The 20898-nt window shown below is 39.2% G+C and overlaps 2 protein-coding genes across 2 annotated transcripts in view; one reads left to right on the forward strand and one right to left on the reverse strand.

Annotated features, from left to right (window-relative positions):
• LOC129754518 (arginine kinase 1) overlaps positions 1–20898 on the reverse strand; it is a 139714-nt gene that overhangs the window by 84684 nt on the left and 34132 nt on the right. The gene's annotated exons all lie outside the window — the stretch shown is intronic.
• The window catches only part of LOC129755564 (serine-rich adhesin for platelets-like), a 37287-nt gene that overhangs the window by 8690 nt on the left and 7699 nt on the right, over positions 1–20898 (forward strand). Inside the window, exons 2-8 of the mRNA XM_055752118.1 lie at positions 242–922; positions 969–3413; positions 3464–4540; positions 4740–4787; positions 5173–5268; positions 5937–6545; positions 15141–18881. Of these exons, the coding sequence (XP_055608093.1) occupies positions 242–922; positions 969–3413; positions 3464–4540; positions 4740–4787; positions 5173–5268; positions 5937–6545; positions 15141–18881 (8697 nt within the window). The remainder of the gene's footprint in view (positions 1–241; positions 923–968; positions 3414–3463; positions 4541–4739; positions 4788–5172; positions 5269–5936; positions 6546–15140; positions 18882–20898) is intronic.

The raw sequence follows: 20898 nt of genomic DNA on the forward strand, positions 1-20898 counted from the left end.
TAGAATATTTTCTCTCAAAAACCGTGTTAATTCGCGAAAACCGTGTAAAAAAAACCGTGTTAATTCCCGAAAACCGTGTAAAAAAAGCCGTGTAAAAAAAAACCGCGTAAAAAAAAACCGTGTAAAAAAAAACCTAGGTGTAGTTAAGTTTTTATGCTACATAATTATTTAAATAGCAGTAAGAAACCGAAAAATCCAATCAATTCATTGAAAAAAAACCTTTTATTATTTATCATTACAGATACCACAACTACTGCTGCAACTACAGATACAACTACCACTGATACGACGACAACGACAGATACTACAACGACAACGGAAGGAACGACAACAGACACCACAACAACTACAGTTGAAACGACAACCACGTCAGATACAACTTCATCCGACACAACAAGCTCTGACACAACATCTTCAGATACGACATCATCAGACACAACATCATCAGATACAACTAGCTCGGACACAACTTCATCAGATACAACTTCATCGGGTACGACAAGCTCGGATACAACATCTTCAGATACAACATCATCAGACACAACGTCATCAGATACAACGTCATCAGATACAACTAGCTCTGACACAACATCGTCGGATACAACATCATCTGATACAACAAGCTCTGACACAACTTCGTCAGATACAACTTCATCGGATACGACAAGCTCGGACACAACATCATCAGACACAACAAGCTCCGACACAACATCATCAGATACAACTTCATCGGATACAACAAGCTCGGACACAACATCATCAGATACAACATCATCAGATACAACTTCATCGGATACGACAAGCTCGGACACAACATCATCAGACACAACAAGCTCCGACACAACATCATCAGATACAACTTCATCGGATACGACAAGCTCGGACACAACATCATCAGATACAACTTCATCGGATACGACGAGCTCGGACACAACATCATCAGATACAACTTCTTCGGATACGACAAGCTCGGACACAACATCATCAGACACCACAAGCTCCGACACAACATCATCAGATACAACTTCATCGGATACGACAAGCTCCGACACAACATCATCAGATACAACTTCTTCGGATACGACAAGCTCGGACACAACATCATCTGATACAACAAGCTCTGACACAACATCGTCTGATACAACATCATCAGACACAACGTCATCAGATACAACGTCATCAGATACAACTAGCTCTGACACAACATCATCTGATACAACAAGCTCTGACACAACTTCGTCAGATACAACTTCATCAGATACGACAAGCTCGGACACAACATCATCAGACACAACAAGCTCCGACACAACTTCATCAGATACAACTTCATCGGATACAACAAGCTCGGACACAACATCATCAGATACAACATCATCAGATACAACTTCATCGGATACGACAAGCTCGGACACAACATCATCAGACACAACAAGCTCCGACACAACAAGCTCCGACACAACTTCATCAGATACAACTTCATCGGATACGACAAGTTCGGACACAACATCATCAGACACAACATCATCAGACACAACATCATCTGATACAACTTCATCGGATACGACAAGCTCGGATACAACATCTTCAGATACAACATCATCAGACACAACGTCATCAGATACAACGTCATCTGATACAACAAGCTCTGACACAACATCATCTGATACAACAAGCTCTGACACAACTTCGTCAGATACAACTTCATCAGATACGACAAGCTCGGACACAACATCATCAGATACAACAAGCTCCGACACAACAAGCTCAGATACAACTTCATCGGATACAACAAGCTCGGACACAACATCATCAGATACAACATCATCAGATACAACTTCATCGGATACGACAAGCTCGGACACAACATCATCAGACACCACAAGCTCCGACACAACATCATCAGATACAACATCATCCGACACAACGTCATCAGATACAACGTCATCAGATACAACTAGCTCTGACACAACATCGTCTGATACAACTTCATCTGATACAACAAGCTCTGACACAACTTCGTCAGATACAACTTCATCAGATACGACAAGCTCGGACACAACATCATCAGACACAACATCATCAGATACAACTTCATCGGATACGACAAGCTCGGACACAACATCATCAGACACAACAAGCTCCGACACAACATCATCAGATACAACTTCATCGGATACGACAAGCTCGGACACAACGTCATCAGACACAACAAGCTCCGACACAACATCATCAGATACAACTTCATCGGATACGACAAGCTCGGACACAACATCATCAGACACCACAAGCTCCGACACAACATCATCAGATACAACTTCATCTGATACGACAAGCTCGGACACAACATCATCAGATACAACTTCATCGGATACGACAAGCTCGGATACAACATCATCAGACACAACAAGCTCCGACACAACATCATCAGATACAACTTCATCTGATACGACAAGCTCGGACACAACATCATCAGATACAACTTCATCGGATACGACAAGCTCGGACACAACATCATCAGACACAACAAGCTCGGACACAACATCATCAGATACAACTTCATCGGATACGACAAGCTCGGACACAACATCATCAGACACAACAAGCTCCGACACAACATCATCAGATACAACTTCATCGGATACGACAAGCTCGGACACAACGTCATCAGACACAACAAGCTCCGACACAACATCATCAGATACAACTTCATCGGATACGACAAGCTCGGATACAACATCATCAGACACAACAAGCTCCGACACAACATCATCAGATACAACTTCATCTGATACGACAAGCTCGGACACAACATCATCAGATACAACTTCATCGGATACGACAAGCTCGGACACAACATCATCAGACACAACAAGCTCGGACACAACATCATCAGATACAACTTCATCGGATACGACAAGCTCGGACACAACATCATCAGACACAACAAGCTCCGACACAACATCATCAGATACAACTTCATCGGATACGACAAGCTCGGACACAACGTCATCAGACACAACAAGCTCCGACACAACATCATCAGATACAACTTCATCGGATACGACAAGCTCGGACACAACATCATCAGACACCACAAGCTCCGACACAACATCATCAGATACAACTTCATCTGATACGACAAGCTCGGACACAACATCATCAGATACAACTTCATCGGATACGACAAGCTCGGATACAACATCATCAGACACAACAAGCTCCGACACAACATCATCAGATACAACTTCATCTGATACGACAAGCTCGGACACAACATCATCAGACACAACAAACTCGGACACAACATCATCAGATACAACTTCATCGGATACGACAAGCTCGGACACAACATCATCAGACACAACAAGCTCGGACACAACATCATCAGACACAACAAGCTCCGACACAACTTCGTCAGATACAACTTCATCGGATACGACAAGCTCGGACACAACATCATCAGATACAACTTCATCTGATACGACAAGCTCGGACACAACATCATCAGATACAACTTCATCGGATACGACAAGCTCGGACACAACATCATCAGACACAACAAGCTCGGACACAACATCATCAGATACAACTTCATCGGATACGACAAGCTCGGACACAACATCATCTGACACAACATCATCTGACACAACATCATCAGATACAACCAGCTCTGACACAACAAGCTCTGACACAACAAGTTCTGATACAACAAGCTCAGACACAACTTCATCAGATACAACATCATCGGATACAACAACATCTGATACAACTTCATCAGATACAACAGCATCGGATACAACGAGCTCAGATACAACTTCATCAGATACAACATCATCGGATACAACGAGCTCAGACACAACTTCATCAGACACAACATCGTCAGATACAACTAGCTCTGATACTACATCATCGGATACAACAAACTCTGACACAACAAGCTCAGACACAACTTCATCTGATACAACCTCTTCTGACACAACTAACTCTGATACAACATCTTCAGATACGACGAGCTCTGATACAACATCATCTGATACAACGAGCTCTGATACTACATCATCAGATACAACAAGCTCCGATACAACCAGCTCTGACACGACATCATCTGATACGACAAGCTCTGACATGACATCATCGGATACAACAAGCTCTGATACAACCTCATCTGACACAACATCATCGGATACAACTGGCTCTGATACAACATCGTCTGATACAACGAACTCTGACACAACATCATCGGATACAACAAGCTCTGACACGACATCATCAGATACGACAAGCTCTGACACGACTTCATCGGATACAACAAGCTCGGATACAACATCTTCAGATACAACGAGCTCTGATGCAACATCATCAGATACAACTAGCTCAGACACAACATCATCGGATACAACGAGTTCGGATACAACATCATCAGATACAACAAGCTCAGATACAACTTCATCTGATACTACATCATCGGATACAACAAGTTCTGATCCCACGTCATCAGATACAACAGCGTCTGATACGACGAGTTCAGATACAACATCTGGTAATCGATTTTTCTAACGTATGATTTCTTCAAATTGTTAATTTACAATTGAATGCATCTTTTGCATGTGAGTTTTTCGCATGTGAGCCTAATATATATCTATAAATATTCCGCTACGTGAACTTTCACTACCTTATATCGAAATAGCTCATCACATAATACTCAGTTACTTATCGTTAATTCCATTTTCGTCCTACAGAGTCCACCACTTCCTCAGATACAACCAGTTCCGATACGACAAGTTCAGGTAATGATCAAAAGTTTTCGAACAAAATCATAAAAGATTAAGACTTTCGATTGAAATCAACCTTTCTCTACCGATTTAATCCAAACAGATTCAACTACAACATCGGATTCTACAAGCTCAGGCACTACAGGTGCAAATTAAAGACAACTTAAAAAAAATTATCAAACCTGTACTTGTGTAGATGTAATCAAAAATAAATCTTTAAAAATTCAAGCTTATTTTTTATGATTTTGTCTTATAGGATATCCTATCTTTTAATTCAAACTAACTTAAGCTTAAAAGCTTAAAAGAGGCTAAATTAAAACATGTTAGAACAGTCTTAGTTGTTTCGCTTATGACATGACGGCACTACATATTCAGTTTTCACAATTCTATAATTCTTCAGATACGACCAGCTCGGACTCCACAACCTCATCCGATGCGACGAGCTCTGACGCTACAACTTCTTCTGATACCACAAACTCCGATACTACCACTTCAGGTGAGAATGCTACTATGGCAAACAGGTTTTGGATTCTCGACTTCTTCTGCTTTGAATGTTATTACCTGAACGGTTTATTCATTTAAAAAGTACACATAAAAACGATCCATTTCGGCAAATCATGTCAAAATCAGAAAGTGCCGAATCGGGAACATTCTTTTACTGAAAGTGGTCCAATTTCTTTCACCGTATATAAAATACTATATTACTACGGACCTACCTATCTATTTTCCCTGTCAAAATTTTAATAGAGCAAAAAAAATCAACTTTCTGTTTTTCCTCGAAAACACGTCGATCAACTTTCAGTTGGTGGAAACTTCCAATTTTTAGCTTCTTCGACCATGCTCCTCATAATTTCAAATAAAGTTTAAAAGAGACTAACTGAAACAAATGTTTTTAGTCGTTGGTATGTAAATACGGCTTTTTGTGGTAAAGTAAGAAAACCTCAGTTGCCTACATAGATTAAAATTTGTAAAAAAAAAAATAATAAGAAATTTAATACTTGCAATCTAGGTAGGTGTAGATAAAAATAAACGAGATATTTAAAATACTGTCGTATTACAAGAAGCGTCATTTCTAGCTGCAAAGCAAAATCGTCAAACTTAAAAAAGAGATTATTTTAAAACAAGTATCTATCTATTTCTTCCTTTCTGGCACATTTTTTTTAGATACCATGCTTACTTCTATACTTGTACCTATCGGTTCTGAAACAACCTGCACGACTACAAGAGATGGAGTTATTATATCAACGGTAATAACAAAATCTCCCAAACTGTGCATCGATACAACTTGTAAAATATCAATCGAAATAACTGGAGGCATAGAAGTAATTACTAAATGCTGTTGTACAGACATAGTAGCTCCAATGTCTTCAACGACGATAGATTCCACAACTGCCGCCGATACAACCAGCTCGGATAGCACGTCATCTGATGCAACAAGCTCAGACACGACTTCATCGGATACAACATCATCAGATACAACAAGTTCTGATACAACTTCATCTGATACTACAAGCTCTGATACTACATCATCTGATACAACGAGCTCGGACACAACTTCATCTGATACAACTTCATCTGATACAACTTCATCGGATACAACAAGCTCTGACACAACATCATCTGATACAACAAGCTCGGATACAACATCATCAGATACAACAAGCTCGGACACAACATCATCTGATACAACAAGTTCTGATACGACGTCTTCTGACACAACTTCATCTGATACAACCATTTCTGACACAACAACATCAGACACAACAATCACAGGTAAGAATCCCCGTTTCGATATATTTATTACAACCTGAGTGTTGTAAACTGGGGTAGCACGGATACAAAGAGAATGAATAACACGTAGTTACTAAATACAACATATTAAAAAGGAAGATTTATTGACGAGATAAAATACGTCGCGACTAAACGTTTACAAAACAAAGCATAAAGTGATTGGTTGTTGTTGTTGTATTCTACCCGCCGGTTGGCGCGTCGATCAGCTGACAGAAAGGTTGCCAGCAGTGAGCCCAGCGGTATTATTGTAGAGTGTTTCACGCCCTAACATCTCCTCCCTTAATACAGCCGGTGCTGGTTGAACCGAATCGGCGGTCTTCTGGTCTGCGAAGAACGACGAGGCACCTGCACAGCTTTTCGCTGGTTGATATGAACTCAGAGCTTGATGATGAGGAAGATGGAGACGTGGAGAGTAACGGTGACATCGGTGAGAGAACTAGAGACAGACTTGGGTCTCAAGTAACATGCGCTGATGAAACAGGCTGGAGTGCGCACATTTTTTTATCAGTTCCAAGCGTGCAGCATAACGGTCAACGGAAGCGTTGGAACTGGCTGAGTCACCGAGTCTTGGCATTGGATGGCCCGGTTGCGCTCGGTTGATGAAATTGAGACTTCAACCAATGGGCGCGGTTAGTCCAACGAAGTTCAGATTGGCCTGCAGAACTTGGGCTCGCTTATAGGAGCCGAGCTTTTTCCCTCCTCAAATTTTCCGTATGGCTCGCTCAAGTGTCCACAAATCATCCGATTGCGGGTGGAAAAGCGCTGTGGTGAAGTGCTGGGTGCCGAAAAAGAAGAAAAAGGCATAGACCAAACGCGTCGACCAAATCGATACCGAGCACGTTAAAGGGTTTGTCGACCACGTAAAATGTGCCACGGCGCTGCTGACCATTGACGTTGACGGCACAGTCAAACTTGAAGAGCAGATGAAGAGGGGCACCAGAAGCAGTAAATGCTTTTTCTCGGGCAGAGGTGGTGGAAGACTTCCCGATTTTCTCCTACACACGCTTAGATACAACACTGATATCGGATCCGGTGTCCAACTGGAGTTGCACCTCTGTACTGTTCAGCCTAGCTTGCACAAATCTTCTTTTTGGTTGCACTGTATTCACTTGAACAGATTTTGCCCGAAAATTACTGTTTTTGTTATTGTGATAGGGCTTTCCACTTTTGTTTTTGGTTAAACAATAACCTTCACGGTGTCCGCTATTGCCACAATCACTACACAAGTGGTCCATGTATGGGCACTCACGAGTGTAGTGCATTGCGCCGTATTTCCAACAAGGGGTTGGGGGAATGTTTTTGTTTTCACTGTTCACTTTTTTCGGAGAACTTTTGGAAATTTGTTTCCGATTCCGCTTCACGAACTGCACTGATAGTGATCCGGATGTTCCCTCGATCATAGCTGTGTCTCTCTTCAGACACATCAGCCGCTGGCAGTCTTCAGAAAGCTGCTCCAGGGTCACGTCGTTCCGGTCCTCGATTTTTGCCAACAGTCTAGTACGCACTTCTGCATCACACTCCGCTTTCATGCCGCAAACAAATAATAAACATTTGAACTGCTCCTCCGTCAATTTACTCAGCTCAAAATCGACCGCGTTCTTGTTTACACGACATGAAAACGAAACGTAATCTTCAGTGGACTTTTTCGTTGTCTTTTAGGCAACGATACCGCTTGCTGATGAGCGATTCAGCAGCACCAAACAGGATACCCAATTTCCGAACAGTTTCGTCAAATTGGTACTCTTTCGGTAGTTTCGGAAGGATGAAATTAACATACCGTTCATGTTCGGCAGAACCCATCTTCCGGAGGAGCAAACGGACTTTTGCATCGCTGTCGAGCCGGGAAGCGTCTTGTTCGAACAGGTCCTTGTATCGCGCGTACCAAGCCGCAAACGTTATGTTGTTTTCCGGATCGTACCGGAACTCCTTGACGTGATACGAAAGTGAGTCTAAAATCACTTTAGGGTTAGATGGTACCTGCAAGCTCAACGATGACATCGTACGGAGGAACATCTCCTGCTGTTGTCGCAAAAATTCCTGCTGCTGATTGAGCATTTGTGTCGCATATGCTTGCTGCTGTTGGATGAGCTGGGAAAGGAGTGCGTCGGATGATGAGAGGTGGTGTGTTGATTAATACGACTGTTGTTGCTGCTGCTGCTGCCCGGGGAACTGTTGAGAAAGTCCCGTCGGTGGCTGCTGACCGAACTGTGTGGGGCGAACAAAGCTTGCCATGCCAGCTGGAGGAACTGCTGTCCACTGGGGAGCCCGTTGATGGTCCCATCCCATCCAGCGGTTAGATCCGAAGTACGGTTATGTTCTTCCGAATCCATTTTACACCGTTGTCGTTTCCGCGTGGGGGAATTAATTTTGCGATAATTCGGTGGATTTCGCGAAAATTAAACGACCGACTCGTTGCCACTGTTGTAAACTGGGGTAGCACGGATACAAAGAGAATGAATAACACGTAGTTACTAAACACTACATATTAAAAAGGACGATTTATTGACGAGATGAAATACGTCGTGACTAAACGTTTACGTTGTTGTTGTTGTATTCTACCTGCCGGTTGGTGCGTCGATCAGCTGACAGAAAGGTTGCCAGCAGTGAGCCCAGCGGTACTATTGTAGGGTGTTTCACGCCCTAACACTGAGGTCTGATTTTCTTGGGAGTATCGATGTTCTTCCTACATAAACATTGTTTTGGCGAAAACAAATTCGAACAGATGATCCAACCTGACTATTTCAGCGTTCATAAAGGCAAATCCATTCTTTTTTGACTATTCTTACGGGAACAGTTTTATAGATCCATGGTTGTCCATTTTTCCCCGAGCAGCTAGAAAAATTCAACTCAGTGAACTTTTCGTGCTGAAACACTTGCCCTGCTTTGTTAAGACGCCGGGCCTACACCCAATCAAAGAGCAGAGAACGCTTCGCCAAAGTGAGAGCAAGAGAAACAAATCATCACATTAACACGTTCGTCGCCACGCTCATTTTGGTAGTTTTGCTAGCCGGGCCCAAAGAAATTTTCAGAGAGAGAAAGCAAAGAGGGAGAACTCCCATATTTGAAACGTGTGGCGAAGCTGAGCGGTAAACTCAAGTAAGAGAGCGTCACCTGCTTTTTGATGTGACGGGGCCCCCCAGGAAATACACCCGTCTGCCGAATATGGGTGACGTGGCGACGAACGTGTTAAGTGTAGGGGAGCAGCGCTAAAGCAACTCAGTAGGCTTGGTTCTTTCCCAACAAAAAAAGGAAGAAGAAGAAGAAATATCGTTTCGTGCTGTTTGTTTGCCTACTGTTGTAGGAAGAGAAGAAAAAATGCACTTCAGTTGTGTGTTTCGGGATTCCTCCTGCTCACACAGTAGTGTTGCTATTGGGGCACCGATTTTGCTCGGCACTTGGCTTCGGCGGTACTCGGAAACGAGTGTAGAGCATTTCAGAATGAAGTGTGGTCCTCTACAAATCGTAGAAGATAACGGTGCGATTTACACAGCGCACTGTCGGATTTGAGGAGTGCGGACCAACCATCAACCAGATCTTTTTGTTTTTGCACGCAGTTGTGTGGAAAATTTTGATGTCTTACAGAATCGACAACTATGGAAAGCACGATTTCAGGTAAAAGAATAATTAACATTAAAGTTTAACAAAGCTACACCTACAAAAGAGGTTGCAAAATTTTTCTTTTTCTTTTTTTTTTTTTTGTAGCGGCCCACCACACTCCCCCACACCAAAAAGCTCATTAGAGCCCCCTGGTAATGGACGCTACTGTTCTCAGCATGTCTGGCAGCAACAAAAATTAATAAAAAACGCGGGCAAAATTTTACTCATGCTGAGAACTGAAATGTTTAAATTTAGTGCGAGGAAATGTAATGATAATACTAAATTAAATACTACATGGATCTCAATGGAAAACAGATTTCCTTTAAAGAGATCCACTATTTGATATTAATACTACTAAGCAAACATTTAATCAAATAAGACATTATAATTTAAATAATTAATAAAAAAAAAAGAAGAACACACAAAGAAACTAAATTGCTACAAAAATTAATTATAAAAGAAGAAAACTGGTCACTGATCGATCGGTTTTTAACGACTCAATTTTTCTTTTAATAGCTGTATTACTTTGATTTTGAACGTAGAACGGTTGTTGATGGTTTTTATTTCATTAGGCAAGGCATTGTACTTAGTTGGACCAATAAATGATATTCTTTTTTGACCTAAGGATGTCACGGATCGGCTTCGTTGTAAAAAATCTGACTGGCGAGTGTTATGAGTACGCAATCCCGTTGTAAAATGGATGTTTTGATTACTGAAACTTGTGTGTAAATTGTCGTAGACATATATTACAGTTTGTAAATCGCAAAGATCTTTTAATGGAAGAATGTTATGGGCTCTTAAGGTGTAGAGCTGTTGGGTAGGAAAGAGCAACGGTAGTCTATAAATATTTTTTAAGCATCTATTCTGGAGAGATTGAAGTTTTTGTAAATTTGACAAGGAAGCTCTTCCCCATATCATAATAAGATAGTTAATATGAGAGTGAATAAACGCAAAGTAAAATTTCAATAAAACATGTTGAGGCACAAAATTTCTCAATTTCCATAGGATACCACAAAGAGGAGAAACTTTTTTCTCTAGATATTCTGTGTGACGACTCCAACAAAGAGTTTCATCTAGGTAGATTCCTAAATATTTAAAGCATTTTACCCTCTCAATAACATTTCCATTTATCGTTGGGTCAATATTCGGAGGTAATCTTTTATGTGAAGAATGAAATAACATGTATTTGGTTTTCGTATAGTTGAGTGAGAGCAAGTTGGTATTAAAATATTTAGATAACAATTTCAAGTCATTTTCAATTTGTTGAATGATAATATCAGTAGATGCTGCTGAGTAGAAAATTGCTGTATCATCAGCGAATAGGCGTGCTGTGCCTTTTAATGGTAAGTTACAGAGATCATTAACATACAACAAAAAAAGTAACGGACCTATATTGCTACCTTGTGGTACACCTATATCAATATTTCTTACCACGCTTTTGGTATTTTCAATCACTACAAATTGCTTCCGCCCCTCTAAGTAACTGCGAAGGATATTATTAGCTGTTCCTCTTATTCCATATTTGTCTAGTTTGGATAGTAATATTTCGTGATTCAATGTATCGAAAGCTTTTTTAAGGTCCAAAAACAATGCTCCCACAATATTATTGGAATCAATTTTAGAAATAATGGAGTCGACTAGTTCTGAGATGGCAATTAGTGTGCTCGAGCCGGATCTGAAACCATATTGCAGCTTATAAAGTATGTCATGCTGGTTCAGGAAATTTACAATTCTGGTCACAAGAAGTTTTTCAAACACTTTACTAAAAACACTTAAGGTAGATATTGGACGGTAGTTGTTTATATCATGGGAATCGCCAGCCTTAAAAACAGGAATAACTTTTGCGATTTTGAGGCATTCAGGATAAATTCCAGTCTCTAAAATGTAATTAAAATATTCCTTAAGTATGATAGAGAATTTGTCATGGTAATTTTTTAAGACACTTACTGGGAAATTATCAGGTCCACAGCCCTTCTTATTTTTAAGGGATAGAATGACTACCCTTACCTCATTCACAGTAGCTGGATGTAGAAATATTGTATTTTGTACATGTTCAATACGGGATAAATGGTCAGAGCCAGGGTCAATTGGAATTTCCTCAGCTAACCTTTTGCCAATTGTGGAAAAGTGCCTGTTTAATTTTTCACAAACTTCTAAATTGTTGGTAGTGCTGCCTTCTTCATCAGACAGGTTGATTGATGTGGTTGGTTTGTTTTTACCCATGAGGGTGTTTATATTTCTCCAAAGCTTCGAATGTGGTGTGTTGTTCAGTAAACGTTCATAATATAACTTTTTGCATTCCTGTTTTTTTAAATACAATTTTTTATTTATATGACTCAACATTTGTTTTAGTTGGACATCATCGGGGTGCCTTTTAGAACGTTTTAAATAGTTGTTTTTAATTTTTATGAGTGTCCAAAGATCTAGTGACATCCATGGACAGTAGTTGCCTTTCAATTTTACATTTTTTTTTATTGTCCTAGTAGACATTGATCGAAAATGGCTGTAAGATGTTGTGATATCTTGCAAACCAACATTCACGTTATCTGGTAGTTGAACATTATTCAAATAATTCAAAAATAAATTGTTCAGTTTACAATGATCAGTAATTTCTTTCGTTAAAGTTGCCATTTGTTTATTACTTGATAATTTAAAGGATGTAATAACCTGTAAATGGTCGCTCACATCAGTAAAAATAGTGTCATTTTTCAGTCGGCCTAGATCAATCTGCTTAGAAATGACGTGGTCTAAAATATTATTAGTTTTTGGTTTAGTGGGGAAGGAGTTTGTGCAAACATAACCAAAGGATTCCAAAATCGACTTATATTTCGTAACTGTATTTGGTTTGGTTAAATTTATGGGGACATTAAAATCACCTACAATAAGACAAGAATGGTTATCGGCAACAGACGCTAACAAGGATTCAATTTGATCGCAAAATGAGTTAAATGGAAATGCGGGTGGTCTATAGATGCCATGAACACTAAAAACTTGACCACTCAAAGATATTTGAATGCTTATCCTATGGAAACCTTCAATGACCTTATTTTCAGTAATTTTGAACTTTAAATTTGTTTTAATATACATAGCTAGACCTCCATAGGACTGGTCACGGCAAGAAAAGATCGAGGTGTATCCTGGAATGTTATAAATATTACAATTATGCTTCGCAACCCAAGTTTCACAAATAACAATTACATCAATACAGACATTTAAATGTTCAATAGTCTGCAACACACAGTCAAACTTATTTAAACTATTCATACTACATATATTCCATTGCAAAACTCTTAAATTTCCTAAATTGTTATCACAAGTTCTTAAATTAAAATCATTGACATTGTCATGGTATACATTAATTAGATTATCCATTAAATTATTTATATAAAAGGTAATCACAAGACCTTTTACAAATAAAATTTATTTTAATTCTGAATCATTATTCCTTTTGCGTTTAGGAGATGGGGTTTCCTTGGGAATTGATGAAACGCTTTTTCCTTGAGTGATGTGCTTGCTCATAAAATGGTTAATTTCAAGTTTTGTTTTAATAACATCTGGTTTAGAAGTATCTGTTTGTTTTACAAGGATAGCACCGCCTCTACCAGGCCAGACGTATTTTACTCCTAGTAAGTCCTGATATTCACGTAACTCGTTCAGAATTTCCATTGATAAAGGTGTAAGCTCGTCCCTAATTGTGATATTGAATGGTTTTCCGTTTAACACAAATGTCGGGTCAACTAAAGAGGAAGCGAGTTTCCCAAAGCTTCGTTTTTTATTGAATATCTCTTCTTTAACAAAAGTGTCTTTAAGAAATACTTTAATTGGTGGTAACTTTTCGTTGGGTTTATTCGAAGAAAGTAGTCTTTCAAAAAATTTCAATGCCGCTCGGCCCTAACTCTATGCCAAAAATACGCTGAAACATGCATTGAATCAAAGATGATATGGTTGGAAAAGCACAACTGGCATAAAGACTCGAGCTCCCGTGCAAAACGTTGCATGATCACAACATTCAAGCGAAACAAGAAACACATTTTTTTCTGGGATTTTCATCCTATTGGATAATTCATCCCAGAAACAAGAAAAAAAGTGCCCTCGGGAAGTGAGAATTGAACTTACAACGCAATTTTTGTATCTTCTTCCAAGTCCGACATCCTAAACAGAGTACTATCTGAACCAGATAGAGGACGAGAGAATATTGTCATAGTCTTTCTTCCACCAGTCACTCATCAAAAATGCAAAGTGTTGGCTATTGATATTTGGCTGGTGTTTTTTTGCCATCATCCTTTCAAAGAAGTCCTTTGGCTTGTGAAGGGGGCAATGCGAAAGGGAATGAATTCCCATTGAATGGGTATTTGAAATGCCTGTTCACATAGATACGTACAGCTGCTTACAGTCTGCCGGTTGTTTGGAACAAGATTTTTTTTCTACACAGAAAAATTTTTTGACTATTACGTGTCACTGAAAACTGCAACCTTTAAAATAAATCACATGTAATTAACGAAACCTGTGATTTTAAATTGTTTTCCTTGAAAGTTAACGATTCATTTATTATTACAGCAAATGTCCTGTAAAAAAGTTGTACACTAAAAATTAAATGCCACGTAATCATGTTTTCGACCTGTAAAATTTCGGTAAATGTCCTGCTCCTTTTTGTTACAAGACATTTGCGTAATTTTACAGGGAATAATTTTTGCTGTGTATGACACTTTTCATACACACACAGCATTGACTGACCGGATCAATTCATTCGAGTAGCCGTTTTTTTCATCCTCCTTTGAATCGTGATGGGATAAGGACGGACGTGGAAAACTCCAGCGATAACAAATCGTTTCAGCGCCAACGGCGTTCACATCTTAAGCAAAAAATAAAAACCATAGAGTATCAAGAAATCATGAGTGGAGAAGTGAAGTTTGAATTTCGGGTGTATGTTTGACATTGATTCGAAATCATTTAATTTTACATTTTTTTTTTCATTTACAGTGATAACTACACCATCGGGTAATTGCTTACCTCCTACCGAAACTCAAATTATCACATGTGAAACTACACAGTGTACTGTCATCGTTCAAGGAGGAACCGTTATAGTCACAAGGACTGTCACCAACACTGAAACAATTACAACAGACGACAATGGAGTAATAACAACTCAAACGAATGTAATAACAACGACAGAGGTGGTTATCATCAATAGCGATGGAACCGCCACAGTACACCCCTTACCGCCAGGAAAATCTGCGCTGGCATTAGCGGAGACTGCCGAGGCTCACGTTTGTTCCTCGGGACATTGTACGGTCAAACACGTTGATGGATCTGAGACGACGATTGATAACAATACCCCATCGAGACAAACATCCCTGGTTTCGAGGAGCACACCACAATCCATAGTGTGTACTCCACAAATTTGTGTAACTGTGATGACAGATGGGTCAACCTTTGTGGGACCGAATACTTGCTCAACTACTGATACCACGACTACAACAGGTTCGACAATCACTGACTCAACCACCACAGAAACAACATTATCTGATACAACAAGCTCTGACACAACATCATCTGATACAACAAGCACTGATACAACAAGCTCAGACACTACATCATCAGATACAACCAGCTCAGATTCAACATCATCAGATACAACAAGCTCAGACACAACAACTTCTGATACAACAAGCTCAGATACAACTTCATCTGATACAACTGCATCTGATACAACTACATCTGACACAACAAGCTCTGATACGACATCTTCTGATACAACATCATCAGATACAACATCATCAGACACAACTTCATCTGATACAACTTCATCGGATACTACAAACTCTGACACAACATCATCTGACACAACGGGCTCGGACACAACAAGCTCTGATACAACATCATCTGACACAACAAGCTCTGATACAACATCATCAGACACAACATCATCAGACACAACTTCATCGGATACAACATCATCTGATACTACAAGCTCTGATACAACATCTTCAGATACGACGAGCTCTGACACAACTTCGTCTGACACAACAAGCTCAGATACAACATCATCAGATACAACATCATCAGACACAACTTCATCTGATACAACTTCATCGGATACTACAAGCTCTGATACAACTTCATCTGATACAACATCATCAGATACAACGAGCTCAGATTCAACATCATCAGATACAACATCGTCTGATACAACATCATCGGATACAACAAGCTCTGATACAACATCGACTGATACAACTTCATCGGATACAACAAGCTCTGACACAACATCATCTGATACAACTTCATCTGATACAACATCATCAGATACAACGAGCTCAGATTCAACATCATCAGATACAACATCGTCTGATACAACTTCATCGGATACAACAAGCTCTGATACAACATCATCTGATACAACTTCATCGGATACAACATCATCAGATACAACGAGCTCGGACACAACTTCATCTGATACAACATCATCTGATACAACGAGCTCGGATACAACAAGCTCTGATACAACATCGTCTGATACAACTTCATCGGATACAACGAGCTCTGATACAACTTCATCGGATACAACAAGCTCTGATACAACATCGTCTGATACAACTTCATCGGATACTACAAGCTCTGACACAACATCATCTGATACAACAAGCTCTGACACAACTTCATCGGATACAACTTCATCTGATACAACATCATCAGATACAACGAGCTCAGATTCAACATCATCAGATACAACATCGTCTGATACAACTTCATCGGATACAACAAGCTCTGATACAACATCATCTGATACAACTTCATCGGATACAACATCATCAGATACAACGAGCTCGGACACAACTTCATCTGATACAACATCATCTGATACAACTTCATCGGATACAACAAGCTCTGATACAACATCGTCTGATACAACTTCATCGGATACTACAAGCTCTGACACAACATCATCTGATACAACAAGCTCTGACACAACTTCATCGGATACAACTTCATCTGATACAACATCATCAGATACAACGAGCTCAGATTCAACATCATCAGATACAACATCGTCTGATACAACTTCATCGGATACAACAAGCTCTGATACAACATCATCTGATACAACTTCATCGGATACAACATCATCAGATACAACGAGCTCGGACACAACTTCATCTGATACAACATCATCTGATACAACTTCATCGGATACAATAAGCTCTGATACAACATCATCTGATACAACTTCATCGGATACAACATCATCAGATACAACGAGCTCGGACACAACTTCATCTGATACAACATCATCTGATACAACTTCATCGGATACAACAAGCTCTGACACAACATCATCTGATACAACAAGCTCTGACACAACTTCATCGGATACAACTTCATCTGATACAACATCATCAGATACAACAAGCTCAGATACAACATCATCAGATACAACATCATCAGACACAACTTCATCTGATACAACTTCATCGGATACAACATCATCAGATACAACGAGCTCAGATTCAACATCATCAGATACAACTTCATCGGATACAACAAGCTCTGATACAACATCGTCTGATACAACTTCATCGGATACAACAAGCTCTGATACAACATCATCTGATACAACTTCATCGGATACAACATCATCAGATACAACGAGCTCGGACACAACTTCATCTGATACAACATCATCTGATACAACTTCATCGGATACAACTTCATCTGATACTACAAGCTCTGATACAACATCTTCAGATACGACAAGCTCTGACACAACTTCGTCTGACACAACAAGCTCAGATACAACATCATCAGATACAACGAGTTCAGACACAACTTCATCGGATACAACGTCATCAGATACAACATCATCAGACACAACTTCATCTGATACAACTTCATCGGATACAACAAGCTCTGATACAACATCGTCTGATACAACTTCATCGGATACAACAAGCTCTGATACAACATCATCTGATACAACTTCATCGGATACAACAAGCTCTGACACAACATCATCTGACACAACGGGCTCGGACACAACAAGCTCTGATACAACAAGCTCTGACACAACATCATCTGATACAACTTCATCTGATACAACATCATCTGACACAACAAGCTCGGACACAACTTCATCTGATACAACGTCATCAGATACAACTTCATCTGATACAACTTTATCGGATACTACAGGCTCTGATACAACTAGCTCGGACACAACTTCATCTGATACAACGTCATCAGATACAACTTCATCTGATACAACTTTATCGGATACTACAAGCTCTGATACAACTAGCTCGGACACAACTTCATCAGATACAACAAGCTCTGACACAACATCATCTGATACAACTTCATCTGATACAACATCATCAGATACAACGAGCTCAGACACAACTTCATCTGATACAACTTTATCGGATACTACAAGCTCTGATACAACAAGCTCGGACACAACATCATCAGATACAACATCATCGGACACAACATCATCTGATACAACTTCATCGGATACAACAAGTTCTGACACAACTTCATCTGATACAACAAGCTCGGATACAACATCATCAGATACAACGAGCTCGGACACAACATCATCAGATACAACATCATCTGATGCAACATCATCGGATACAACAAGCTCTGATACGACGTCTTCTGACACAACTTCATCTGATACAACCATTTCTGACACAACAACATCAGACACAACAATAACAGGTAAGAATCCCCGTTTCGATATATTTATTTCAACCTGAGGTCCGATTTTTTTGGGGTATGAAAATAAAACTACACATTATGGCGAATCTATTTTTTAGTCTACCTTTACGGGAATAGCTTTATCTACCGATCTTTTTGGTTTACATACGCAGTTGTGTGAAAAAAAATCACGAACAACTATTTACCGAGGGTGACTATAGGCCACTTCATTCTATTATGAACGCTCCGGTATAAATGAACATATCCTTAATTTTCTACAGCTCCACTCAAAAAAGAGGTTGCAAAATTTCAATACCGCTCGGCCCTAACGCTATGCCAAAATGAGCTGAGACATGCATTGAACCAAAGATGATATGGTTGGAAAAGCACTCGAGCATAAAGACTCGAGGTCCCATGCAAAATGATGCATGATCACTAGACCGCTGCAAAAATTGACTTTTTGCTCCCATATGTTTTTTCGATGCCTTTTGGATCACCAAGCGTTAGTGTAAAATTTGAGATGATTTGGTTGATTCCTGAATTAGCGCAACGCGTTTCAATTTTGTATGGAAATTTGTATGGGACAAAAAATGTATGCATACAAACTCATCCATAAAAAAAACAAAGAAGCTTGAAATGAAGTTTGTATTTAATTATTGGTAATGCCTATTCTAAGCTTCATTTTTTTGTTAACATGAGAAGAAGTAATTCATGAAAAAAGTTATACCCATTTCAAAATAATAAATGAATCCATTGAAAAGTCTTCAAAAATGATAGGCTTTGCTGGCTAGGGCTTTCAATAATATCATGAAATATTTTTGCTATGGTTATACTGCCGTTCTAAGCAAGATTGTCCCATGTGGAAAAACGTGCAAACGAGAAAAACGCGATTGAAATATCAGCTATATTTCCAATTTTTCTCTCAAACTAAAAATTCACCGACAGTTTTTTCGTAGTGAACAGTTCAAGTTAATCATTATACAATGTTTTCTGCCAAAAAATTACATTTCCTACAAAAAAAAAACAGCAAATTAGAGCCAAAAATGCTCCGTGTGACACTTTTGCGTAGAATCAGAACGCATGCCGATGCTAGTTCTACGAAAAACTGTCACACGGCTACAATTTTTCTATCATTTTAAAAGCTTGCGTAGTTTATTTTTTTGCCAAAAACTCATGCTAAACCGTAATTTGAGAAATACGTTCCTCTTTGTTTATAAAAATGTATAGTTGAGTATGGATCTTGTAAGTAGTGCCTACCGAAAAGTGTTTAGTGAAAATTTCTCTGAATAAAACACTCAAGGCTTCTCGCTCCTCCTCTGCCCTCTATTTTAGTGTTCTTTTCAGTGAATAACATTAAATTCAACAGTTTGAACTCATCTTAAGACAATTTTTTGATAAAATTTGCATTTTTCATAGAATTTTCTCTAGTGTGACATTCTTGCGTAGCACTATCAACATAGAGACAACCACCTTGATAAAAATTTCGTATAAGTTCAGAACAAAGTATACTTGTTTGTGTTTTTATTCGAAAGTTAACACTAAAAGAGACCGTTTCCAGCAAAAAAGTGAAAATGACCCAAAAGTCACATGGGACATTCTTGCGTAGAACGGTAGTATATAAATCACAAACTCATTGGTTATATTAGGCAGTTCTTTTTTATTTTTCATCTTACAGTAAAATAGCTTTAAAATAAACAGACATAATCGTTAAAATTAGCAGTCAAAACAACCAAAAAATGTCATGGGAGGTGCAAAATTTAATAAATTTAAAATTTTCATACAAATCTTGCAGCGATTTAATGATCACTACATTCAAGCGAAACAAGGAAAACATTCTATTCTGGGATTTTCATCCTATTGGATAATTCATCCCAGAAACAAGAAAAAAGAGCCCTCAGAGAGTTAGAATCGAATTTACAACACTATTTTTGTATCGTCTTGCAAATCCGACATCCTAAACATCCTAAACATGATGATTATCATAGTCCTTCTGCCACAAGTCAATCACCAAAAAACGCAAAGTGTTGGCTTTTTGGTA

The sequence above is a fragment of the Uranotaenia lowii genome, chromosome 3 (assembly GCF_029784155.1).
Source record: "Uranotaenia lowii strain MFRU-FL chromosome 3, ASM2978415v1, whole genome shotgun sequence".
Lineage (NCBI taxonomy): Eukaryota > Metazoa > Arthropoda > Insecta > Diptera > Culicidae > Uranotaenia > Uranotaenia lowii.